Source organism: Vipera ursinii (assembly GCF_947247035.1).
Source record: "Vipera ursinii genome assembly, chromosome: 9".
Lineage (NCBI taxonomy): Eukaryota > Metazoa > Chordata > Lepidosauria > Squamata > Viperidae > Vipera > Vipera ursinii.
Genome location: NC_139523.1, coordinates 11,602,853 through 11,629,774, shown reverse-complemented (window position 1 = coordinate 11,629,774; position 26,922 = coordinate 11,602,853). Strand labels below are relative to the sequence as shown.

The 26,922-nt window shown below is 39.7% G+C and overlaps 2 protein-coding genes across 2 annotated transcripts; one reads left to right on the top strand and one right to left on the bottom strand.

Annotated features, from left to right (window-relative positions):
* Positions 1–11,304: 11,304 nt before the first annotated feature.
* Positions 11,305–15,598, bottom strand: ZNF593 (zinc finger protein 593). Its single transcript, XM_083369636.1, has 3 exons — positions 15,376–15,598; positions 14,101–14,163; positions 11,305–13,887 (listed from the first exon to the last, which is right to left on the bottom strand). Exons 1-3 carry the CDS (start codon positions 15,570–15,572, stop codon positions 13,755–13,757), a joined length of 393 nt encoding a protein of 130 aa, XP_083225762.1. The 5' UTR covers positions 15,573–15,598; the 3' UTR covers positions 11,305–13,754.
* A 3,860-nt stretch (positions 15,599–19,458) lies between these two features.
* Positions 19,459–26,176, top strand: LOC310644166 (uncharacterized protein C1orf232; the record flags this gene model as incomplete). The annotated part of the gene is made up of 4 exons (XM_083368948.1): positions 19,459–19,545; positions 21,239–21,325; positions 23,030–23,127; positions 25,879–26,176. 4 exons carry the CDS (start codon positions 19,459–19,461, stop codon positions 26,174–26,176), a joined length of 570 nt encoding a protein of 189 aa, XP_083225074.1.
* Positions 26,177–26,922: the final 746 nt, after the last annotated feature.

Below are 26,922 nucleotides of genomic sequence, written 5' to 3'. Positions count from 1 at the left end.
GGGTGGGGTTGAGGAAAACAACATTCCTCACTCTCTCCTATATACCTAGATCAGACCAGGCTGTCTTCACGCTTGGGGGAATCTATCTCTGTAATTTCAAATGACAGTTACACCTTGATTTACAGCAGTTCATCTTGTATTTAGATATTTGCATTTCGTTAGACCATTAGACACCATTAGGGATGTGGACAAATGTACTATGTGGATTGCAGTGCTGATGATGTTACCTAGTCAGGTAATGAAATGTCTACAAGCAAATGACCAGGCTTAGAGAACACCAAGGACACCATAACCTACAGAGATTCTCTTTTATTTGAACATGTATCTGCAGATGATCCACTGCCAATCTCTGGTGTATGCCGTGGTCTTCCAAAGCATCCAATGATAATGTGATCCTTATGAAGGAAAAAAAAATAGGAACCACTGCCTTTTGAAGATTGCTAAGTTATAAATAAAAAGACAAAAAGGAGGGAGATACAACGGAGGGATAAATAATGCATGATATGGAAAACATGGGTGGGGAAAAAGGCTTTCTCCATTTCACATCAAACCAATGAAGCTGAACAGTGGGAAGGTCAGGGCAGAGAATAGAAAAAATATCTACATTCCTGTACATAATTAATTTTATCCTCTCTCTATATTTGTTATCCTCTTGTCTAACTTCTTATTAAAAGCCATCCAAACTGTGATCAGCATTGAGAGTAAAACCAGAGAAAGAGAAATGGTTTTAAAGAATGCAAGGTAATTTTTATTATTACTGATATATAGAGAGAATAAAATATAGAGCATAAAAACATCTATAAACAAAGGATAAATATCGAAAAGCAGCCAGTTTATAGGTACTTAGGGAGGGAGGGAGGGAGGGAGGGAGGGAGGGAGGGAGGAAGGAAGGAAGGAAGGAAGGGAGGAAGGAAGGAAGGAAGGAAGGAAAAATTGTAAAACAAAGTTTCTTAAAAATATGGAATTATTTAAAAACAAGAAATAAGTCCAGTGACCTCACCATTAGCTTTACTGATAAATTATTTTTATTTCACGGATAACTACAGCAAGAAAAATCAAATCACTTATGTCAGTATGGTACATGAAAATCAGAAAATAGATTAAACACACTGTAAGAACTGCTTAGTTAAAGTAGGAATTTACGATGTTGTACAGTATTTACAAACTGCTGGGGGGGAAAAGTGATCTAAAGAAAAGAGCAATTTTAGAAGGATGACAGAATTTGAAATACTTATATAAAACCAAAAATGCTTATTAGGATATATATACAAATTGTTGAAATAGCATGTAAAGATGGAACAAATCAAAAGTTGTATGATAAAATTGACATAAAACAAATAAGTAATCAGAGCACAACAATGGGCAATAGGTAATAAAATTTACTCAAAGTTATAATTTAAAGGAAAATGATATACCGTAAAATGTGTTGTAGAAAATAGCTCCATGGGAGCTAAAATGGGAGAAAATGCAGCAATGGTAAAACTAGCAGTATGCAGCTATAAGAAAAGTCTACCAGGGGTAGGCAACCTTGGCTCCTTTATGACTCGTGGACTTCAACTCCCAGAATTCCTGAGCCAACACTGGCTCAGGAATTCTGGGAGTTGAAGTCCACGAGTCATAAAAGAGCCAAGGTTGCCTATCCCTGGGCCAAATTTAAGCATGAATGGTTCCCTTATATACTACACCTTACACAGCAAGGTAACTTTAGACATTTGGAATTTGGTTTGTAGGGAACAAAAATGAGACAGATAAAAAAAACAACAGATGAAATCACTTAAACGAGATTTGGAGAGCTGGTTTGATCTCGTGGTTAAGACGCCAGACTAGAGACTGTGAGTTCTAGTCCAGCCTTAGGCACGAAAGCCGGCTGGGTGTCTTTGAACCAATTGCGCTCTCTCAACCCACCACACAGAGTTGCTGTTGTGGGGAAAACAGGAGGAAGAGGCAGGAGCACTAGCTATGGGTGCCGCTTTGGGTTATTTATAAAAATAATAAAGATGGGATGTAAACAAACAAATAGAACAGAGACTAGCAATAACCCTCAGTGTAGAGTACAAATATTTAAGTTGTGGTTAGTAATTGTGAAAACAAACGGAGAATACATTGGTGAAACATTTTCCGCAATGCTTATAGTCAGCTTTTATATTTTATTTTACTTTGTTCTTTGTATCTTTATTTTGGTGTGATGTTCTTACAATTTTACTAAAAGCTTAATAAAAAGAAAAGAAAGAAAAGGAGAAAGGACCAAAAATTGATAGAAAACAACTAGGGGATGATCTATCTGGGATTATACCTTGTACTTTTGCCTGGTTGGTTGATTAAATCACAGTTAGCTGCACTATAAGCAATATGTCATTGATTACCACAAGGGTTGGATTCAGGTTGTGTTGGCCAACCCCAATATAATTATGCCCCAGAGTTCTGTGAAATCCTAATTCAGACATATTGCATGAAATCTGAGGCCAAGCTATTCCAGGTAGGAGACCCTGGAAGGAGAAATGGGGAAATGTTCTTCTAGAAAACTTGAAGCTGCTCAATTAACTTCTTTCTCTGATTCGTTCTGAAGTTATTGCTTGTTTTTGAAAAGCAATTAATAATATTTTTGAATGCTTTTTCCATGATGTTTTGGGGAAAAATACTTTCCACTTTTTAAAAAAATAATAATAATAAAGTTGCATCTTTTCCTGCACTTAATATTTGCATATCTTACCTAGAGTTGAATATCTAAAAATAATCATTTTATTGAAATGCATTACTGCTCACCATCATGGACCTCCAAATGAACTTCAGCAGTGAGATTTTAGTTGTTGGACTTCAGCTCCAATGTTGCCCAATGATTGGTCTGGTTGGTTGGGTAGATTCTTCTTCTTCTTCTTCTTCTTCTTCTTCTTCTTCTTTCTTCTTCTTCTTCTTCTTCTTCTTCTTCTTCTTCTTCTTCTTCTTCTTCTTCTTCTTCTTCTTCTTCCTCCTCCTCCTCCTCCTCCTCCTCCTCCTCCTCCTCCTCCTCCCTCCATATTTATACTGCCCTTGGAGTGAAAGACTCTTTCAGTTATGGATTGTCCTCTGTGATCTAGAATATCTGGTTCTCCATGAAGGTCTGTTTTACAACATCACACTGGAAACTAATTCTCACAGACTGAGGTTCTCATGATGTACCTTGCTCCCAAATTTTGCTTCCCCAATGAAAGCCGGGAAAAACGTTCCTCTTGATGCGTGGATCGCGTGCGGTCAACAGAGCAGGGAGTGCTGATTCCTTGTGACAGCTGCTGCTAAGGCAAGCAGTGGCAGGCTCATCACTGGGCAGGAAGGGAGGAGGGCAAAATGAAAAAAAAAATCTCTTGCACACAATCGTCCAGCGTTATTGCTGGGAGATGATACGCAAGGACCGGGATCTTGAGCGGTATGTACATTTATGTCCATTGCCTTAACATCGGAGGAAGAAATAAGAGACAGAAGATAGCCAGTTGGAGAATGCTGAAATTGGTTGAAAACGCTAGGGAACCAAGGAGCGTGTTCCACCAGAGAGAGTGATGGCGGCATTCCACATACCATACATTTCAGGGAGTTCCCCTGTTTTAGACAGGGATGAGCATGAGATGCTCATTAAACTAATGAATAACTCAAACAACAACCCATGCAATTAACGTCACGTCTTTTGCCAGAAGAACTTTGGGGGTCACCAGAACAGTGGTCTACACAGTCAAGTCCTGCAGACCATTTCACTGCCAGATACCAAAGAATGTTCTCTGTGGTTCCCTTCCTCCTGTCATGTCCTAAGCTTCTCCTTTTCCTTCTACAGCTTGATTCTGCCTAAATAACTCAAAAACCCACAAGAAGAGAGTTACGGAGGGGAGTTCTCTCTAGAAGAGTTTTATTCTGCTATGATCTTCCGCCTCCGACGTCTGACCCCAGGATACTTTCGGCTCTTGCAGGTAAGCAGAATTTCCTCTTCTGTTAGAGATCAGAGCGATAGAAGGACAGCAGACAGATAGGAATTATCTTGCTGGAAAATCCTGAATAATTATTCAGTAACCGATGTCGAAATTCAGAGGGGCCTTAGCAATCCAGGAAAAGACGACAAAGAAAAAAATTAGCAGGGTTCCCTCTTTTTCTCATGTTCAGGCTATAAGGACAGATCCTACTGTAGCCTAAAACATCCGTGAACAAGAGGAAAGTCTTCAAACCTATAGAAAGGTCAAGGTTTGTAGAAGGGTAAACCTGGTTAAGTACATGTTTAGGAAGAAACAGTCTTCAGGGATTGCTATGGGGAGAGACCAGGAAGAAAGCAGTGATGGCTTGGTGGTGAAGGAAGGTTGACATCTAAAAGTGGAATGAAAATCTCATGAAAAGAGGGGATAGGATGGAATCCCTGGAATTCAAAACGGGGACTTCTCTGCACTGCAACATTTTGCTGTGGAACCTGCCATGTGCCAATATGTGTTGTTTTGTGGGGGGGAAAAACCACTTTGCTGTTAGATGGAGTTCCCCATTTAAATCAAATTTAAATCTAGTTTGAAGATAAGCGGAGCAGAGGTTCAGAAAAAAGGCTGTAAAATGGGGCAAAACTTAGTTAATAAATGTCTCACTTAGCAACAAAAAGTTTGGGCTCAATTGTGGTCGTAATTGGAGGACTACCTGTATTCATTTTGTAGGGTTGTTCATCTTAACGAGTGAATTTGGGCCGAGTACAAAATTAAAGTAAAAACAATTGTAACAATACAAAAATTAAAATATACATCGGTTGAGAAAATAAACAATAATACAAGGAGGAAGTGGGTCCCTGCACACACTTGGAGCCAGGTCTTTAGGGCCTTATGAAAGTGCTACGGGCATCCCACTGATCTTTGCAGAAGAGAGTCCACGTGCAATGCAAACCTGAGTGGGTTTTCTTATGAGTAGTTTCCCCTGAGTACAGTAAAACATGTTTCCTAATAAGAAGGAGGCAAAACTCGCTTGTTCGTATTTTAATGCAAAGATATTAAAATCATAATTGCTCAAGCTTTAGGCCATTTGTAAGGCAATTATTCCAATTATTATTATTATTGGCGTAATGGTTTAAGGTGCCAGGCTAGAACCCAGGAGACCATGAGTTCTGCTTCTGCCTTAGGCACAAAGCCAGCTGCATCAGCTTGGGCCAGTCGCTATCTCTTAGATTTAGATTTTATTAGATTTATATACCGCCCTTTCCCGAAGGACTCAGGGCGGTTTACAGGGCATTTTAAAATCACATCAATATAAAACACAAAGTTAAAAGAGAATTAAAAGTTTAAATTATCCCTGAAAATAAAACCCCAGTTAAAATTCTCAGCCTGGGTCAGAGAGCTCAAAGAGCCAAGTCTTCAGGTCTCGGCGGAATGAGCGTAGGTCAGGGGCAGTCCTGAGCTCCACGGGCAGCTGGTTCCAGAGGGCAGGTGCACCCACAGAAAAGGCCCTCTCCCTGGGTGTTATCCGTCGGCAATCTTTTACCGTCGGCACCCTGAGAAGACCCTCCCTCTGCGAGCGCACTGGACGAAGGGAACTTGATGCTGGCAGCAGGTGTTCCCTCAAATAACCCAGACCCAAGCCATTCAGGGCTTTATAGGTCATCATCAGCACCTTGAATCTCACCCGGAGGGCAACCGGAAGCCAATGCAGCCCTAGCCTAGGAAGAAAGCAATGGCAAACCACTTCTGAAAATTGTAGTAACTAGTCCAAGCATTCATCAGGAATCAACACTGAATCTAATGCATATATACATACAAACACCATGACAGCCTGTGGAAGACTATGCCTATCATGTGCTTTCTCAAAGTCCCAAAAAGTAATTTGGGGCACCAGGTAGATTCCGTCCCCAAATGGTTGCATCCTTCTATTTTTAAATTTTAATGTACTTTCCATGAATATATTTTCCTACAGATGCAGCTGGCCAGTGCCTCTGAATCGGAGTCTGAAGATCGGCTGATGAATCAGTTGGCCCTGATCTTAGCAGTTATGGGATTGAGCCTTTCCTACTACAGTGTCCGGCAGCTGTCTGAAGAGATCAATCCTCCCCCAGAACCTTTAGACCCAGCTACCACCAAACAGGAGTGACCCAGACCATTGAAGATGGCAGAGTCTCCGGTACTGTATTCAACCTGGGGACTCATGCACGTATTTCGGGTGGAGTTTGTATGCAGCCTTTAGTTGGGCACATTCCAATTGCATTACCTTTTATATTCTTCTCCTATAATGGAAGGGTAATCCTTGATACTCTTTTCCTCTGTGCTTGCTTGCTTTTCTGAATTCTCACCCAAAAGGATAGACCGTAATGTTTTCAAACCTACACCATCCCCTTCAAGTGGGGCCATCACCTACAAGCTTGCAGGCTTCCACACAACTGTCTTGGCTGAAGATCTGGTTGGTTCACAAGGCTCTCCCTGGATCTCACCCTGCTTTCTTTTTGTCTGGCTGCATCACCTTTCAGGTAATTTAATCCCTAAGGAGTTTTAAAATAGATAAACAAACGAACAAAAAACCAGGATGAGGGAAATAGAGTTGAGTAGTTTGAGGAAACCCAGTAATTGTCTTAGCAGGTTGTATGACATGAACAGTGGAATTGTTGTTCAGTAATCTGGAGATAGGATATAGCATCTTGTATGAGTCTCTCAAAGAGGAGAAGAAGGGCCTTCAGATTATGGGAGATTAGCATCCTACAGAAATAATCTGAGCTGATATAGAAGGACTAAATGCATGCAAACTCATTTAGAAGATGGATCCTACCCTGAATTGGTACTGGCAGCCCAAAACCTCCATGAGGCTCTTGCCAGGCCTCTCCATGACTTTCAGAGAGGGGTCACCTTACTTTAAGGGAGGACCATTTTCCCAGGTAGAACCTGAAACTCATTCCTGGAAGGCTATAAAGAAAAGGCATTGGAAAGGCATGGTCAAATTGGGAGGAATTGGTTTTGAATTTCCGAAGGCTGGAAATTACGATATCTATGGGGTGCATGTCAAAAGATCAATATGATGATTATGCAATCCAAGCCCTAGTCGTTTTCTACAGGCATTGAAGGTGCAATATTAATTAAAAATGGTGTGGGGGGGAGAGGGCAGGGCTTTGATCAAAGAGTCACAGCCATCACCTTGACACCTTGGACACCTCTTGTGGGAAAAAGAAGCCCTTGAGAAGCAAACCACTTTCCCATTTGCATGTGTGGCTCCCAGCTCAAATCCTCCATTGCCCCAGTTCACCTGAAACTCTTATACGGACATCTTTCGAAGCAGTGACTTAGACACACGCTGACTGGATCGTATTGCTGCTTTGCCGCTGCAGTCTTCAATAGGTGGATTGGGAACTACCTCTCCATCCAGTGAATGGTGTTTTGACCAAAGCAGTGCTTCTGGGCTTCCCTTGAGATTGTTTGGAGGTGGCTTTACTTGATCTCTTGCCCTCTAGGTGCATTTTTCTTTAATTTCTAGTCAACGTGCGTAGCTAACATAAAGGCAAAGGGTCATGAAATATCCGATGTGAACTGAGAAGGAAAAGGGGAAAAGATGGACAATTAGAAAATAAAATCAGATAAAGCCTGGGTTCCGTGTTACCGGTGGAAAAAGAGAATTCCTAGGAAAACCTCCTTGTGGAGTTCTAAAGAAAGAGGCTTCCAATGGGTCATTTCCTTCCTTCTAATCTGTGATGAAGGGAAATTTTGGGAGAAGGGAAAGAGAAGGTTAGAACAGCAGAGCAAGTGATTGTGTAATGTTCCTGTGCCTCTAGGCAGAAAAGCTGCTTTATGGGAAACTGCAGACTGCCAGCATTGCATAAGAGAACATGTGTCCAGACATCTGTGACCTAAATAACATTAAACTAGTGATTAGAATGGAGACTGGGGATTCAGAAGAATATTCTTTTTTCAATTAGAATAATGCATCAACGGGCGAAGGGGAATGAACAGAAGGTTGGCTGTATGTTTCTTCTCCTATCATGAATTTTTTTAAAAAACCTCCCATATCAGGACAATTACATCCAAGGTCAGCTATGACTGAATGGGTCCAGCCAAGCCAGACATCTTTGCAAATATTATAGTTTATTTTATCGGCAGTGATGAGCTACCTTTCAATATGTAATTGCTGGGGACTGAGTCTATCTCCATGTCAGGCAAAGCAATTGCTTTCTCATCAAAGGTATGATTGCTTCCTAAAAACCACTTTCATGCAGGATCTCCTGTTGTATCTTTCCATCTCAGGCTCTTACTATTCATGCCAAAATTCCCAAGAACCCACAGCCCCAACCGTCAGCTTGGTTACTGCACCCAGTACCAAAAAACTGAGATGGGGCACTTTGCACCTGCTTACAGTAAGAGGTCTCTACCCTTATAGTTTACCAAAAAAATCTGTTTTAAATATTCTGTGTCATTTGGGGACCTCTCAGAAATTAATCCAGCCTTTGTCGCATGATTGTTGATCATGATCAACAAATGTTGACATGTGTCCCTAAGAATTGCAGTTCTTAAAAGCTATTTTTAATATATATTTTTTCTAACTTACGTGAGTACAAAGTAATGTTTGAAATGCCTAATAAAATATTTTAAAGCAGAGGCTAACACCAGGGATTTTCTGTCTTGTGTAATTCCTTGCCTGTCTCAATTCATGACTCACAAAAAAAGGAATTGCTAATAGGACATGTGGGAAGACAGGTTATGTAACGCTTTATACAGGCTGTTGGACTTTTCTGTTGTACAGCTAAATGCTAAGTATTTTACTCTGAGCAAAAGCTATGTGGAGTGGAAAATTGGAACACCCTTGTTTTTCTGAGTTTGCACCAAAGAAAAACAAAAATCAAGAGCGAACAAAGTTTTGAACGCTACATTCCAAGAGCTCAGTTTTGCATTAATCTGACGCTGCAGGGTAAACAACGGCATTTAGAGCATGCTATAATTGCCTGTCTGGCCCCAATTCCACAACAGGGAACATGCCCAGTAAAATTTACATAGATCATAACCAGCTGTCAAGGGCAGGAAAATCCGAAGTCCAGGCAGTTCAAAGGAATGTAAAGATTTATTGCAAAATCTTATGCTCTTTACAATAATCTGAACTACTAACAGTCAAAGCAAATTGGTGGTACATAAGAGTCAATAGAATCCAAAGTGGGCTGGACTTAGATCTCTTTTGGGCACTAAGGAATTCAAGACTTATGATGCTTTTGATCCCTTCCTTCCAGATCTTTACAATTCATAAGTGCTTAGTAAACATCATGTTGTCTGGTCCATTTGTTTTACTTAATAATACACATTAAATTCCTAATCTCTACCCCGTTTTTTCCAGCCACTGATAAAATACATCCCATATTTGAAAATTTTGTTTTTTCTTTAATCTTCAGTGTAAGTCTATCCATTTCTGCAGTCTAGTATTTCCTTGATTATCTCTTCTTCAGATGGTGTTTCTTCATTTTTCCAATACTGAGCAAATACAATTCTTGCTGCTGTTAATACATGCAACATTAAATATACACTTTCTTTATCATATTTTCCTGATAATATACCTAATAAAAATAGTTCCGGTTTAAAATCTACATGTTTTCTTAACCTCCTTTCTAAGCAGACATATATTTTTGTCCTTTTTTTTTTTGCTTTAGGGCACATCCATCAAAGATGGTAGTACATGCCTGATTGCAGTTCTAACAGTTACTAGACATGTTTTTAAACATTTTTGTTAATTTCGCAGGTGGTTAAGTGCCATCTATAAAACTTTTTATATAAATTTTTACATAAATCATCAATAACTGGGTTCTTGATGATTTAATAGTCATGTTTTAAGGCACCAGGCTAGGAACCTGGAGAGTGTGAATTCTAATCCTGCCTTAGACATGAAAACTGGCACGGTGATCTTGGGCTAGTCAGCCTCTTTCAGCCCAACCTCACAGGGTTGTTGTGGGGAAAATAAGCATTAGATATGTTCGCCATTTTGAGTTACATAAAAATAATAAAGGTGGGATATAAAATAATTAAATAAACATGAAATATCTTCTTGTTGAATTCTCAAATTGGCCAGCAATTTCAATCCATTCAGCCTGATGGATTTCTAACCAGGTCAAATTCTGTTTAGCAGTTTGAGAACAAACAAGCTTCATTGCTGCCACCTAGCTGAGTGTTTTATGCTGCCATTTCCTTAATAATAATGTTGATTAATAATAGTCAGTTGATGTTAATTAATATGTGGTCTGTAATTTAATTCTACTTTTCCTGTTCAAGCAATCAGATTCAACTCCTGTCTCTTGTAACCAGAGCTTTAGATCTCAGAAAGGGGGTCCCCAAATAGGTATTGGGTCTGCCCCTCCCATTTGGGCAGCCTCTAACAGAAGGACCCATATAGGCCAGCGTACAACAGCCTTCAAGAGAAAAGCTGTACTTATAATTTATGCAATGCCAGATTAAGCTAAAAAAAATCTACATAGGTTTGTCTTAGCACGATGTGTCAAGGAAAATCTTAAATATTTGTTTTGAGCACAGCATATTATGTGAATATAATTATGCACTCTGAACCCATATTTAGGGTTACAAAATCTTCCAAGGATCTCATGCAATAGGTTGGTGTATTTACCCCAAAGCAACTAGCAATAAATACCTTTATCTCTGAAATAATATTTCTTAACCATGAGGACTAGAAAATTCAAAAATGCAGGATATTGGGAGTGTAGAGGGAGATAACAGAATTAATCACTGAAAGCAATAACCAAAATTCAATTTAGCACTTTGTCTCAATCACACGGCGGAAGGGGAGTGCAGTAATGATGAAAAACATTTTTCTCTCTTCTTCCAAAGAAAAATAGCTTCGCTGATTCAGAGCTAACAATATGCTGCTTCAGCAGATGTTAACAGCTAGATGTGCACCCTGTGATGTCTGACTAATGTAGCCAAGGATTAATTTTGTTCCCAGTGTGTTGTTTAGATCATCTAAATATTTTAATGGAACAAATCCTCTATTCAATGGGAATGTGAGATGTGATCTAGATCACTCATCTAAACTATAATTTGGCTTGCTTTTGGCTTATGCAAATCCATTCCTCTGGCTTTGTTATTTGAAGACTATCTTAAGAGTGCTCAACATACCACAGCAGAAAATACATAAAAGCGGTTATTTGTGAATAACTATGGTAATACAACAAACACAAGAATTGCTAGAATACTTCCACATGGCCTAGAATGTGAATAAATAGAAAGAATGTCCTGGGGAAATGGGGAGGGGGGGAATACGTGGAATCTTTGATTATTTTATTTTTTCCTTTCGATGCTGTTAGTTCTTTGAGCTAGGACAGGCTAAGTGTCAGACACAAATAATCAGAAACATTCGTTCAGTTCAAAGCACAGAAGAGTTTATTACATCTACCTCTATATAAGAATCTAGTGGCAGTGCAATGACTCCAAATTTATGACATGTTTAACCCCACTTTCCAACTAAGCCTGCACTGCTACAGCAGGGGTCTCCAAAATTGGCAACTTGGGAACTTCAACACCCAGGATTCCCCAGCCAGCATATAAAAAACAGAGGATTCATTGAATGTTACTGTATCATTGTAAGGTATATTAACTGAATCTTGAAAGCCAGTCCAAGAATATCTCAGTCTTATATCAAACAAAATCCAAGTCCGGCTGAGTTTCTTTCTCATCATTTCTTCTTTCTCTGGGCTGTTTAATCGTCAAGTCCTCCTTAATGGTTTGCTCATTCCTTTGAAATTCCTTTACAGATCCCAGAATTGACCAACCAGATATAAAATCAAGGCAACAGAAGCTGGATAGGAAATGCTAAACAATGCAATTATTTATGCAACTCATAAAGAGAAAGCTTCATGTGAGAGCTTCATTTGAGATGGTTATGGGTAGCAAATTTAATACAACTTTATGAAGGGAAAGTTTGGCCCTGGCAGATCTCCACATCCCACATCTTGGAAAATAAACCACTTGTAGTCAGGAAATAAACTCAACATGTTGCAAATGTGTGAGTGCATCCCAGAATCTATCTTCCCTGCTCCAGGTTGGCATTGTATATCTCCACTTTGTAAAAAGAAATTTCAAAATACATTCTCCAAATACTTCACTTCCACAAAACTTAAGAATATTGATTTTAGAGAAAGTGTTCCAAGGAAAAATGATAATAGAATTACCAAATTGCAAAAGTTATATAAATTAAAATGTAAATTTCTTTTGGCAGGAAAAGATTTTTGTGTAGGTAAAGGGTGATCAAAGTGTGCAACTGGTAACACTGAACTAGAGATAAGTAAAATTCAAAACAAGACGACTTACTTTGCTAAAGTTATAATTGTAGCCTATTAACCCTAAACTGAATTGTGTGGTCATATATCCTACACTTTTTATCTCTAGCCATGATGCACTGTGTCTTGTTAAATTATTTCCAGGAAGCAATCGCATTTACTGCCTATTTCCAAATAACTTTGCATTGTCTCTAGTTTCAAAGACTGGATTGGAAACTGGGATCTAACTCATTTCTCTGCTCTAAGTGAGAACAATGGTTTAAATAAATCATGGAGAAAAGCAACAATAGCAATAGCATTTAGATTTATATTCTGCCTCACAATGCTTTACAGCCCTAAGTGGTTTACAGAGTCAGCCTATTTCCCCCAACAATCTGAGTTCTCATTTTACTGACTTCGGAAGGATGGAAGGCTGAGTCAACCTTGAGCCAGTCAGGATAGAAGGATTCGAACTCCTGGAGTGAGCAGTGAGTTAACTAAGGGAGATTGCAAGAGAACATGTTTCATGGCTGGATAGGGAATTCTGGGAATTGAAGTCCATACATCTTAAAGTTTCCAAGATTGAGAAACACCGTTTTAGTCATTTGAATCAAGTGTATTTACTGTGTTTTAATCTTAGTATGGGAAATGAGGAATTAATTTGCTTAGAGTAATTGCTAATAGTAGTGGCTTAAAAGTCTCAAGAGTTAACTAAGGAAATGAATTTCTGACATGATCTGCCCACTCGGCTCACACTATCTGCAGGGCTCTCGTCTTCTCCCAGGTGTTAATCATGGCTACCCAGTCATCAAGAGGTGGTTCACCTCTACCATTATGTTTTAAAATATAATTCTGAACCAATATTCTATCCCTGAACCAAATTTGCCTTCCTTCCTCAGTGATTCATCAGTAGCATAAACTTGTAACGCTCCAATTTAGAGGATTCACCCACTGAACAACCTGACTCTACTTTCAACAAGTGCAAATTAAAACAGGGAAAGAAAATGGACTTTTCAGTTTTTAGGCATGCTGAATGAGAGATTCTGATCCGTGCCATCAATGTGATTTTTAAAAGTTCAAACAAACAAACAAAAAGTCAAAATGGCATCAGCTGCTCCTCTTCTTACAAGTTATAGAAAACATCCTTCAACACATTCAAATCAAACTCCCAAAGCAAAATAGGCAAGGATTAGCCAACTTATTATCAGCTCTTTTATTAAGTGGGCTCAATGGAAGAGTGGAACATTAAGAACAAAAAGCTGAAGTCCACAGTCACATTTAAAACCACTGTTAAGAGAACCAAAAGCAAGTTCATTTGAGCAGCATGGCTCCTGCCTCTGACGTGCTGCTGAATTCTAATCCATACCGAACAAGGGGTAAAATCAACAAGGGTTGATCTTTCTCATCTGCATATACATTTCAGTATTAATACTGCAAACCTAATGCAATAAATAATAGTACAACTTGAAAAATAGCATACTCCAAACCACCTAATTATACCGATGCTTTCACTATCTCGATTTTTCAGATGGGGACAAAACATCCTTGTGTCTTAGCTGCATTCATCCATCTCATCGAGAGGTTGTGTGTGGACTTCAATTTTCTTGGGAGGAATGTAGGACCCCATTCCTGCAGCCCTCTCAGCTTCCTCTTGGGTGTAGGGCTCCTCACTCAACTGTTTCAGTCTTAAAAGAAAACAGAAACAAATCCAAATGTTTTGCAAATGCTGATATTCCAGTTGACGAAGGACACAAAACCTTAATGGAATCCCATCTTCTTTGCATTGGAAGATATTCTGATTATATAGTTGGTAGACATATGCGACAGGTATATGTCGCATATGTCGACAAGAAAAGGATGGCCCCCCACCCCCCAAAAATAAGTAAAATTAACATTACCTCTTTTTGTGAACTTTTGATCTGAAATGATCCTTCATACTTGTTAAGTCAATGAAATATCGCCTAAGAAGAGAGAACAAGAAAAAAAGCATGCTGGAAGCTGGTGGAAAGTCAGCTGGGCCCAGCGATTAAGTTGTTGGGCTATGGGCAGGGAAAGCTGAATTCTACTCTTTAGAAGTAAACCCCAATCAAGGAACTGCCAAACAAACTAACAGTTAACAACCCTCTGCCACTCCCACCCAAACTGACAAGCCAAGCCACTAGAATATAAAATGATAGGAAACCCCACTCCCTGCTAGCTGTGATGATGATACCTAGTTTGGGTAATAAAATGTCTGCCAATATTCAAGCTCAAAAAGCAGTAAGGACCCATCATTCCAGTCTTTCTTTAGTGCATGACTTAATTAATTTGCAGAATTATGCCTTTTGAACCTTAAAAGAGAGCTGTGCTACAGGGTTATCATGAGCTGCTCCCACTTACATAAAAAGGTAAAAGGTAAAGGTTCCCCGCACATGTGTGCTAGTCGTTTCCGACTCTAGGGGCCGGTGCTCATCTCTGTTTCAAAGCCGAAGAACCAGCGCTTGTCCTAAAATGGAAATAATGAGCCCTACAGGACTATCAAATAAAAATTTTAAAATAGTGACCAGATTTGGGCTGCAGTTTAAGAAACAACCTCTTTTCTTTTCTCTCCCCTCCCCTCTAAAAAACCCGAAAGGAAACATAAGAGCTCAGCTTCATCTTTGCTCCCTTTGTCTACAATTGGGGCTCCAGGTTTGGATTGCAAAAATCTGGATGGGATGGCAAAATAATGCAGAAATCTCTGGCTCTTTGTTATCACCTAGCAACTGCCTAAGGTTTTTTGCATCCTAATTAGTTTAATTTTTAACCCCACAAAATGGGACTTCTTCAGCTTTGAGAGAAAAAAGCAGATTCTTCACTTTTCCAGGATACATTCTGCAGCTAAAATCTTACACTTTGATAGGCAACTCTCATTTATGTCCAAAGTAGCATTTTTCAAAATTGGCTACTTTAAGCCGAGGACTTCAACTTCCAGAATTCCTCAAAAAAACCATGCTAGCTGGGGAACTTTAGGAGTTGAATTCCACACCTTACCAATGTCAAGACTAAGAAACACTGGTCTGGAGGAACATAAAGTTTTCTATCCTACAACGGAGGAAGTTGGTCGGCTCTAATTCTTATCTCTATATGCAAGGGGTATTCCACGAGGACCAACCCGTTTTCCCCCCCCCCACCGCCTGTCTCTGTTGACGCACGCGCAATGCAGGCAGTAATGCTGGGCATTGCCAGGCAGGTCGGGATCCAGCTCTTGGCGCAGTAGCTTCGTCGCGTTCTCGGGCAACATGTCGTGGTGGATCTGATCCAGATCTCGTCGCCGTCGCTTCGTTTTCCACTGGCGGGCCAAGGAATGCGCCTTATGCGAACCCGTTCGACGGGAGCTCTTGGGAGCCATATTGCAACTCCGACGCTCGCCGTAGAAAGAAAGGAAGCTTCACTTCCGCTTCCTATAAGCGCGCGTGACGTCATCTCACGGCGCCATCCTCTGGGCGTTTTCAAAATAATTTCAGTATGGATAAGAGGAAGTTCAGTAGCCAATCGTGGTTATGAATGAAATGACCAATGGAAGCACCAAGGAAGCATAACTTCTACGAATATATTTCTAGATATTTAATATGTATCTCCGAGTTTCCACAATTCATCTGAATGTAATAGCTGGAAAAATAAATGACATAAATTAACTAAGTGTTTGCGAAACTTGGCAATTTTAAGATGTGTGGACTTTAATTCCCAGAGTTGACTCTGGCTGGGGTATTTTGGGAGTTGAAGTGCACATGTCTTAAAGTTGCTGAATTTGAACAACACTGAACTATCCTAACATCAAATATTAATGGCGCACTTCAATTCAAAGCCTCATTTACAAAGATACAAAAGCTTGCAATTTAACCAAATTCAAGGAAAAACAATTATAGTGGATTAACAAGCAACATGACCTAAAATAAAGGACTGAAAAGCATACTGGTTTGTTGGATTTAGAGATGTACTGTATTTCTGCTACAGAATAACATTCAAAGCTGCTGGCAATTACATTTATTTAACATAGTGTTAATTAGAAATACTGGTGTGTTCTTAAACATAAAGGTGCCATCTTGACTTAAGTGACTGCATCTATATGGTTTCCTTGGCAGAATCATGGAACTAGCTTTGCACTGTCTTTTTCCAGGATATCTTAATATGACCCTGTTCTCCCAATGCTAGAGTATTTCCGTAGCACAAGTATTTCCAATTTCCACATAAAACCATTTGAAATCCACTTACAATCAGTTTTTTAAAGATTCAGAATGCATGATGTGGAAGATATCTTAGAGGTCATCTACTCCAATGTCTTGCTCAGGGCAGTAATACAGTAGAATCTAGTGACTAGATTATTCCCCAAAGCGCCACTGTTTTTAGTAGAAGAAGGCAAGAAAGAATATTAGCGTCCTGTCCAGAGAACCACCACCAGATATCTACTTACCTCCATTCCACATGAAAAGACATATTTCTAATTCCTCTATCTATCAATAGATATGTCTGCATGCATTTCTGATTATTTAGTGCATTTATTATATTTATATCCTTTTCACATTTTGTTAACAAAAAGATTGTTGTTAAACTGACTAGGTAGAATTTTTTAGTTCTGCTCTGTTGCTGTTTGTTAAACTTCATGTTTCTTGTTGTAACACTTCTGTCGTTAGCAACTATGTATTATATATAATGTAATGCAGAGGATTTTTTTAAAAAATAAAACTAATAGAGTTTCAGCCTCTATTTCCTGTTCTGATTTGCAGGTCTGATTCTACCGTACTTTGAAAAGAAAAGCCAGTGACTTTCCAGCTCTTTATCTTTCCTTGGAATTCCACTTTAAACCTTTAAGATGAACATAATTAGAATGTAATTCTATCCCATTAAGAGGTTGTGTTGTAGTTCACCACTGCTTAATGTTTAGTCACAAAAAGTAACCCTTTGACCTAAGGCACTATTGTGGTTTGTGTGTATGTGCTTTCCTAATGTCTAGCTAATCCTCTGTGAAGGAAATACACATCCTTAGGATTCCTCATCAAGATATTTTATAAGCAAAGGATAATAATCCCTCTGACCTGATCAGGTTTCATTTGGGGGTCATTACATTGTATTGATCTAGGTTTCTCTTCCTTTCAAGTGGATCACACTATTCTCTTTCCTGTTCTATAATATGAACACTGCTTTATGTTACAACAGATGACACTTCTCTGGGAAAGGAGTTTGCATTGCAGAATCATGAAAGATGATCTAACTGCAAAATTATGAGTAGCATTTCCCTTGTGGATGGAATGATGAAAACGTCTCTTGGGAGATTAAGGCCTAATGGCCTTGGACCTTCTTGATTAAAATCTGCATTAGGACCCCATTCATTTCCCCATTCATTAAAGTGATGACAAAAAATAAAATAAAATACACCATTGTCTCCATGACATACAAACGGATAAAAACAAATTGTATGGAAAAATACATGATTTTTCCTTCTTAGCAACCCATAAATCTTAGGAATTGAGATAATCCAAATATTATAAATAATATAATTAGATCCATTACAGGTTGCAATCAATGGGGTATCATGCATCACTCAAGATGTGAAATTTTGACACCACATGCTCTTTAGGTGAGTGAACTTCAAATTATTTATTAATAGATTTGCACGAACACTCAAGTTTAGTTTCCGTTTATGCTCTACTTTTCCATCTGTTCAATAGCTTGCCATGGGTTAACTACCCTGAGTATTTATCCCTATGGCAGAAGTGGACAGATTTCTGAAGCTGGGATACAGCACCCACACGTGCTCATGTGCACACACATAATCTCCAGTGGTTGAGATGCATGTCGCGGTATATAATGAAGGGGCAGGGCTCAGGTTTTGGGGGGAGTTTGGGAGAGAGGATAGTTTTAGAAGGAGGTATTCCCTTCTTGCAAATCAGTTCATTAGAAAATTGTTTTCTATCTCCCACCACCACCACCCCCATCTCCAAAGAAGCATCAGAATTTCTCAATGCCATGATTTACAATATTCCCGGTGACCTCTGAGCCACAGTCATGCTCATTAAACGTTGGGTAAATAAAAGACGTGAGTAGATAAATTGATCCCAAGTTTAAGTTTAGACAAAATTCACTTTACAACTCTTGGATCTGAACACACTTCCCAGTAGGGTTCAGCTTTGTGAGGAACCTACGTTTGATATATATTGGCTATATGCAGCATAGCACAAATGAGTCTGTGGCATTAGCATATGGTTGCCAGCACAAGGCAAAGGAGTAGCCACTTCATTAAGGCTGAGAAATAATAAGACATTTACCCACATTTAAAGGCAATGGACAGGCATCTGTCATTAGCTAAGGGGAGAAGGGCCCCAGCTGAAGCAAGCTGGGTGATGGAAAGAGAGCACCTCCTTGCCTTCTCTTCAACAGCTAAAGCATAATCTGGAAAACCAGCTTCCTTGAAGGTTTTAAGACACCCTTTGGACATTTGGCAGAGTGGGGGGGGGGAGATTGGCATTCCGCCTAAAGCAGAAACTAAATCCAGGAAGGAGAAGACGACGGTCTGCAAGCTATCGCCCCTACAAAATAATTTATCTGTCAGCAGCTATTTTAAGACTGCTGCCTAGCTCCTACATTCCAAAGCCCGTTCTTGCAGGATATCAGTTACAGGGTGCAGACAATGGGGTGTAATGCAGCAACTTAGGAACGCTTTCCTTTACAATTTCCTTGTGATTCCAAAGTGGGAGAAACAGTCTGCTTGGGATTAGGGAACTTCTGAAGCCAAGTGGCACATGCTGAAGACGAGGGGGCTTTCTACACAAAAAGGGGGTTTGCCCATAAAGAAAAGTTTAATGGACAAGGGTAGCCAAGAAGCATTAGTTTTCCATGTGTGAGATGAAGAAGACAACCATATTTTTTGCACAACTTATCTGGGGGTGGGATGCCTGTTGTTTCCAAGAGCTGTCATCCATTATTATTCTGGCTCAGCCACGTATCTGATTCTACTTTGTTTTTTGAGATGAATGCTGGATGCTTCTGAATTGTTAATGAAGACACCAGATCTAAGGAGGAGGCAGCTAGAAACAGGTGTGAAGTAGCAGGACACACTAGCTTCTAGCTGAGCTACTAATATCCCGCAAAGCCTCTAAAGCAGCTGAGTGCTGTGGCACAACGGCCAATGGAACTTATCTTGCTTAGCGCTCAATGCAGAAACTGAAGAAAGAACCGTAAAGCTTAAAGCTTCTCTTGCACCTGAAGAAACCACAAAAGCTGAACTGGTTGTTGCAATAATGTCTCAGGGGTTCTGGAGAGTCTACAAGACAAAAGTACTGCAAGCCCTTGGTGGAGAGCTTCAGGAAGAGGAGCTTCAAGATGAGGTAGAGCAATCCATGATGATCACACCTCTTCTTTTTCCTTGGTCATTCAACATAGGCTTCATTAGCTTTCCCACCCATTCCAAAGGGAGGGATCTTCACTCCTAATATTTTTCAGCCAGCAAAGCCATTGACAAAAATTCTGGGGGTGGATGGGAGTGGAGTAAAGGCCACACAACTTGAATGTGGTAGGGAAGATCCCAGATATCTTCTGCTTTCTATTTTTTTATGGGAAACAATTCTTTAGCCCAGAATAGGAACAAGACAGTGGGATATATGTGACTATCAATGATCTACTAGCATTCTAATTCTTGCATTTTTTAAAAAAATAAATAAATAAGGGGCAGAAGGGATGCTGTAAAATGATATCACTTCTAACATCATCTTTAACTTCAAAAATGCTTTGTGGTGGACCACACATATAACAGGTCTCATCTTGAAAGAACAACAATGGAAGGCTGTTACCCCACTGATTCTTTCAAAATGAGACTTTTTTTCTGTTTGATCAGTAAAAAAACCTGCGAGGATAAGTTGAGATGGTAGGGAGCATCCTGAGACAGGATGCTAAGAGAGGTGGCAAAGAACAAATAACTAATCTGATGTCTGATCAAGTGGTTATTTCTGGCTACAGATAGTCCTTGACTTTCAACTTTATGGAGCCCAAAATTTCCATCACAAGAGTTGTAACATGAGGCACCCATGTGACTGACCTGATTTTACAGTATATCTTTTTTGTGGCAGTCATTAAGCAAATGTGGAGGTATTAATGGGCATTTTTTTGGTGGAAACTGCCCAAAATGTCTGATTTCCAGCAAAAAAATGTGTAAATCATGTCATGTAACCATGGATTGCTGCAACTGGCCATAATGGTGAGCTGGATGTCTAGTGCCTGCAACATGGTCATGTGACCATCAGTGTGGGAGTGTGTGTGCTGCCCTCAGAACTCTGGAACTGGGTCATAAATATCTTTTCGGATTGTTTGTGGCAACTTTGAATGGTCACTAAGCTAAGAGAACTACTTGTAGTGAACCTCAGCGTGGCAGCTTTTTCTGAATGGGTAATGTTTCCTCAATAGCCAGCATGTGGTTTTGTGTGCTGCCTGAATCCCATAGATGGGGATTTGCTTGTCTGTGCGGACTGGTTGCTGGCATGCTGCGGCCCGGTACTGGTCCACGGACTGGGGGTTGGGGACCCCTGCATTATACTAAAACCAAAAGTTTCCCCAACCCTAATTGAAAATGCAGTTATGTCCCTTGATTTAAAAAATCTCTATTGATTCATTGAATCAGATTTTTTGATCATCTACCAACCTAAGCCTGAATTAATTTCCCAGTCATGCAGGAAAAGAAACAACATGCTCCCCACCCTTTAAGTAAGAAAAGCATTGGAAACTTCATAACTTTAGGAAATTTGATACCCATCCCAATCTGGAATGAAGTTGCTCCATTCTGCCCAATGACAATACTGGGATCACCTTTGCAAATCATTAAATAATCTTTTAATCTTTTTTATGTGCACCAATCTGTTTTATGTTCAACTGCTGTTATCAGTCTGATGTAGTCTCTTTGAATGTAGAAAGTTGTTATACTGGTAAGGCAGCTCAGCTGTCTTTATTCTGCTCTCTCTACTGAACGGAGCCACAGTTTCCAGCCTACTCTTGCACTAACAATTCCCAAAAGATGATTTCTTATTTCAGAGTGAGAATCCTCAACTGGTGGAAACTACAGACTCCATACTGCTGTCGGAGGAGGGACTGAACTCCGTTTCTCAGTTGGCTCGGCGGGTAAGAAAAGTCACTGTCCTCATACAGAGCTAAACCTCCTTTTAGATTTCTGAAGTTGCTATTGCACAGCAAAAAAAAAATGCCTGTGCAACCTTTGAGGCCCAAGCAAAAGGCAACTTGTGACTAAAGGTATCATCCTGTGAGAATGAAATGGCTGGCTCAGCCTTTGAGGGGAGGGCAACTTGAAGGGAGGGGAATCTGTAGGCTCTACGATTATCAATAACAATAATGCATCAATATATTTCCAAAATCGGCACAGTTTTCAAAAAGACTGTGCAGAAATATTTATTTATTTTATTTATTTATTTATTTATTTAATTTAATTTGTATTAATTTGTATTGTCCTTCTTCCAAAGGACTCAGGGCGGTGAACAGGGCAATAAATACTAAAATACAGAAATACAAAAATTAAGAAGAGATTAAACCAATGCCCAATACAACAAATAAATTACATAAAAACAGTGATAAAACCCAAACCCATCAGACCAGGCCGGCTTGTTCAAACAAATAGGTCTTTAGATCACGTCGGAAGGATCTTAAATTGTCAATGAAAAGTTGCTAGTTGGGCCAATAGGAGATACTTATCCTCTGGTATGAAAATATGCATTTGATGCTGAGCACATTAGAAGGAAGTGAGACACAGCGAGGAAAAATGAAGTGAAAATGTAGTTTTCTTCCAAGTGACAGGTAATTTATTGAATTGAATACTTTATTTGGCCAAGTGTGGCTCTACATACAAGGAATTTGTCTCCGGTGCAGATTTATATTGACATAAAGGACATTTCAGAACCGATGCCATAAAATAAAGGGATGTCTCCTACTTGAAAGAAATTGTATTGTAAATCTATTAAAACTGTTAAATGGCAGAGACATCACAATGATTATTATGACGCTGGGTATTATCAGTGCCATGGACTTCTCAGTTTTAACTGGCATTGTAAAAGCTACACCATCAGAAAGCTGAATGAAATAAAGTGGATGCCTTTGAATTGTGGTGCTGGAGAAACTTGTTGAGGATATCTTGAATTGCAAAAATAGTTCACTATTTAATTAACCCAATGGATGAAACTATTTGGAATGCATAACACAAAAAGGCAAAAATCACTACAGAAATCCAATGTCTTCTACCAAGTTCCATATCAGTGAAGAAGACCTTTTTTTCAATCTTGTTTTCAGAAGATGAGCATCTTGGTGGACTTTGAGGCCAAAAAAGGAGGGATGGGGAAACCACTTGTGGCCCAAAGGGAGTCACTCAGACCTGATTTAGAAACTAACCATCATCTCAGAGATTTTTACTCAGCCCAAAGAAAAAAAGTCATCTCTTACTGAGCATCCCAGGGGTGTTTTTTTTTTTCAAAAGACAACTGGATTTTCTTGTTTTTTTCCTTGAAGACATTTCATTTCTCATCCAAGAAGCTTCTTCAGTTCTGACATCTTCAAGAAAAAAAAAAGAAGAAAGTCTAGTTACCTTTTGAAAAAGCATCTTTGGAACAACCATGATCTGGATGACTGAGAATCTCCATAGATTCTTTTTGAGCAGTTGGGTTGAGGAATTCCAGCACACTATCCATTAAAGAATCATAAATATGCTTGATTTGAAAGGAAATTTCATTGATGAAAGAGTTCCGAAGTTTATTTGAGGAAGCCCCTTACCATGATGTCTACCCACAACCAAATTGTCTCTTCTTTGATTTTGGTATGTAGGTCCAGGGAGCTGGAGTCAAAGGCTGGAGGACCATGTCTTCTTTGTTCAGTCGGGAGGATGAAGATCAGTTGCTGGCTCCTGAACCATCTGCAGACCAGTAATTACAATTCTCAAATTGCTTGAATAGAGCAGATTATACCCCTTCATAAGAATGACAATCATTTTTTATCCTCTTTGGATAAAAGACCTTGAGAACTTTAAGATATGTGGACTTCAACTCCCAGAATTCCCCAGCCAGACAGACAAATATAAGGGAGTTGAAATCCACATATCCTAAAGTTGTCAAGTTTCCCAACACTGTCTTAGAGAAACAGCATGTACACAGAATCATCCCTTTACCCAGAATGCCTGTTCGTTTTTATAGTCAAACAGGCACTTATGAAGAACTTCTCCCTCCAAACTAAGAATGCCCCCCAAAATAAAAATATCATTTACCAATCAATTCACATCCTTGGCACTTCATTCAAAACCACAACTACCCTGAAGGTTTCATTTCCTTATGTTTTTCTGATATGAGCTGTTCTTGGCTATAATTGACAGAGAAAGCTATTGTTGCCCAAAGAATCAGGAAGGAAATGCACTGGGCCTTCAACTTCCTTACATTTGTCTAGAAATAAGTTTTAGCCTTTTGTTTTCTAGTCATGCCCACCTTGTAAAACCAGATTGATATTAAGGACTGTTGGCTTGGTTTTTGTCACATTGTGGTTGATGGTTTTGCATCTTTTTTCAATTACATACAAATATGAGACCACCCTTGGAATACTGCATTCAGTTCTGGTCACTATGATATAAAAAAGATGTTGAGACCCTAGAAAAAGTGCAGAGAAGAGGAACAAAGATGGTAAGGAGTCTGGAGGCTAAACTGTACAATAAATGATTAAGGGAATTAGGTATGTCTAGTCTAACAAGGGACGCGGTAGCTCAGTGGGTTAGGACGCTGAGCTTGTCGATCAGAAGGTCGGCAGTTTGGTGGGTCGAATCCCAAGTGCCGCGTAGCAGAGTGAGCACCTATTACTCGTCCCAGTGTCTGCCAACCTAGCAGTTCAGAAGCACATAAAAATGCAAGTAGAAAAATAGGAAACACTACGGTGGGAAGGTAACAGCGTTCCGTGCGCCTTTGGCGTCTAGTCATGCTGGCCACATGACCATGGAGACGTCCTCGGATAAGCACTGGCTCTTCGGCTTTGAAACGGAGATGAGCACCGGCCCCTAGAGTTGGAAACAACTAGCACGCATGTGCAGGGGAACCTTTACCTTTACCTTTAGTCTAACAAAGAGAAGGACTACGGGTGATATGATAGCAGTATTTAAGGGGCTGTCACAAAGAAGAGGAAGTCAACTTATTCTCCAAAGCACTTCAGTGCAGGCCAAGAAGCAACAGGTAGAAGACCATTATAAAGTGACTCAACCTAGAATTAAGGAGAAATTTCCTGACAGTGAGAACAATCAATCAGTGGAACAGCTTACCTCTGGAAGCTGTGGGTGCTCCATCATTGGAAGGTTTGAGGAAGAGACTGGACAGCCATTTGTCCGGAATGGTACAGGATCTCCTGCTTAAGCAGGGGGGTGGACTAGAAGACCTCCAAGGTCCATTCCAACCTATTATTCTATATGGGTTTTGCCATTCAGGTGCCCATCAAAACAGGGTCCCTGCAAACTAATTGCAATCATTCCTTGTTCTCTCTCTTTGCCTAGCTAGCGCTAGAATCAGTCAGCTGTTCCTTTTGGCCTTCTGCCCTCCAGTGGGCAGATAAAACGTGACACACAAAAGTCGAATGGAGTCTTCAGCCTCCAAGAGTCATCATTCATTCATTCATTCATTCATTCATTCATTCATTCATTCATTCATATTTATTATAGTTGCTCAACTCAAATGGTTGTTTAAACTGAACTCTAGAAAATATGCTCCTTATTTTTATGGTATCCATTACCCTGCGTTCATCATTTAAAAAGCTCAGACAAGATTAAAATGGTAAAAACTACAATTATTAAATCTATGAAAGCAAAGCAATATCAGATATAACAGTGAAGATCTAACTGGGAAAAGTGCTCTTTGGGGAAATAACTAAGTTGGCGTTCAAAACTCACAAGGGAGAACAACATAAGAAAGGAGAGAGATCTACTATCAGAAAGGTCTTCTTTTGCACATCGTACTATAACCATATTCACAGCTAGGTTCCCAAACATGCCAAACTCAAGATATGGTCCAGATAGTACTTTATTGGCCTTACATTCTTTTCTCTTTTTTTATGAAAATTTTTATTAATTTTCTATTATTACATTTAATTAGTGCTTAATAAACGTCGTGTTGTCTGGATTAATTTGTTTCCAGATTGTTTCCAGATTGTTTCCCACTTAACTCAATAGGATTTTTTTTACTGTACATTCCATCTATGACAGTTTAGGTAAGCATCTCCTATGAAACTAAATCAACTACTACAATATTGTTTTAGGGAAGATCCGAGAATATATTTTACACGAGAAACATCTATTTCAATTTCCATTACTCTTGGGCAGGGCTGGGAATGACCTATGTCTGAAATTCTGGTGAGCCACTTTCCGCTAAGAGCAAATGGAAGATCTGGCTTGGCCTAAAGCAGCTTCCTGTGTTTCTGATTATTCTTAGAATTTGGGGGACTTATATTAACCCACTATCCCAGGGGTAGGCAACCTCGGCTCTTTTATGACTCATGGACTTCAACTCCCAGAATTCCTGAGTCAGCTATGCTGACTCAGGTATTCTGGGAGTTGAAGTCCATGAGTCATAAAAGAGCCGAGGTTGCCTACCCCTGCGCTATCCGGTGTAGCTTTAGTACCTGTCCTTTTCTAAATTCTTTTCTCCTTTTAGTCCTCTAGCTGTAAAACCAGCAGAAGAAACATCTGAGAAGAAGACCGCTGGCCTTTGGGATGTTTTTGCTACTAAGTGGCAGCAAACTTCAGCCCTGGAAAAAATGACTGCCAAGGTGGACCCCAGGGAGGAAATGGTTGAGGGAAGTGGGGGTTCTGGGGTGATGCCAGCCGAGGAAGTCAGTGACCTTGGCCATGACAATGATCTCCAAGAAGCTGAAGGTGTGGCCTTCAAGTGGAGCTTCCTAACCAACAAACTGGCTGAGCTGAAGAACAAGAATATTCCCAAAAGTAACTAGGACAGACACAGAAAAGGAGGACTTTGAATGAGTGACCCTTTCTCAGTAATAACAATATAATTTATTATTTTCCAACAGCTTTCTGAAAAAAGTGCTGGGCTTAATGTGAAATGTGCAGTTCCAGGCACGAGTGTTGTTAAGGATGGTAACTTTATGAAGCCTTCCCAGAGTGCGTGTCTCCAATGCCTTCATTCCAGTTCTCTCCTTTTCTCCTTATAAGACAGTTCTTAGAATAATTGTAATGCTAATGGACACTTACTGTAGGAAAATCTCCCTTGCCAGAGATTGTTGCCTATCAAAAAACGAGCATCTCCTTCTCTCTTTCCACATTCACTTATTTTGATGCCACCAACAATGACTTTCTAAGAAAACAGAGGTCGCAGAACGATTAATCCAAGAGTCTAATCTATAGCTGCCTACAAGCTGTTTCTGTGATAACGTGATGCAATTGATAGACTTGGATGGAGAACACCTGGATGCAGATCCCCTCACAGCCATGATGAGACCTGTGCAAGAGATCTCACAGACTTATGATGATAAAATGGGAGAGCTCCACGCATGGAAATTCCAAACTCCTCACAGAAAGAAAAGTATGATGCAAATGTTGGTTACCAAAAGTAGTTAAATCTGTTCATGTTTTCCCCTAACCCATAATGGCATTCCGAGCTTGCCAAGGAGATCTCAAAGGTGTTTGGTGCTTGTGTTTGCAGTGCTGTCAGACCCTGGAAATTCTGTTTTCCAGTCAT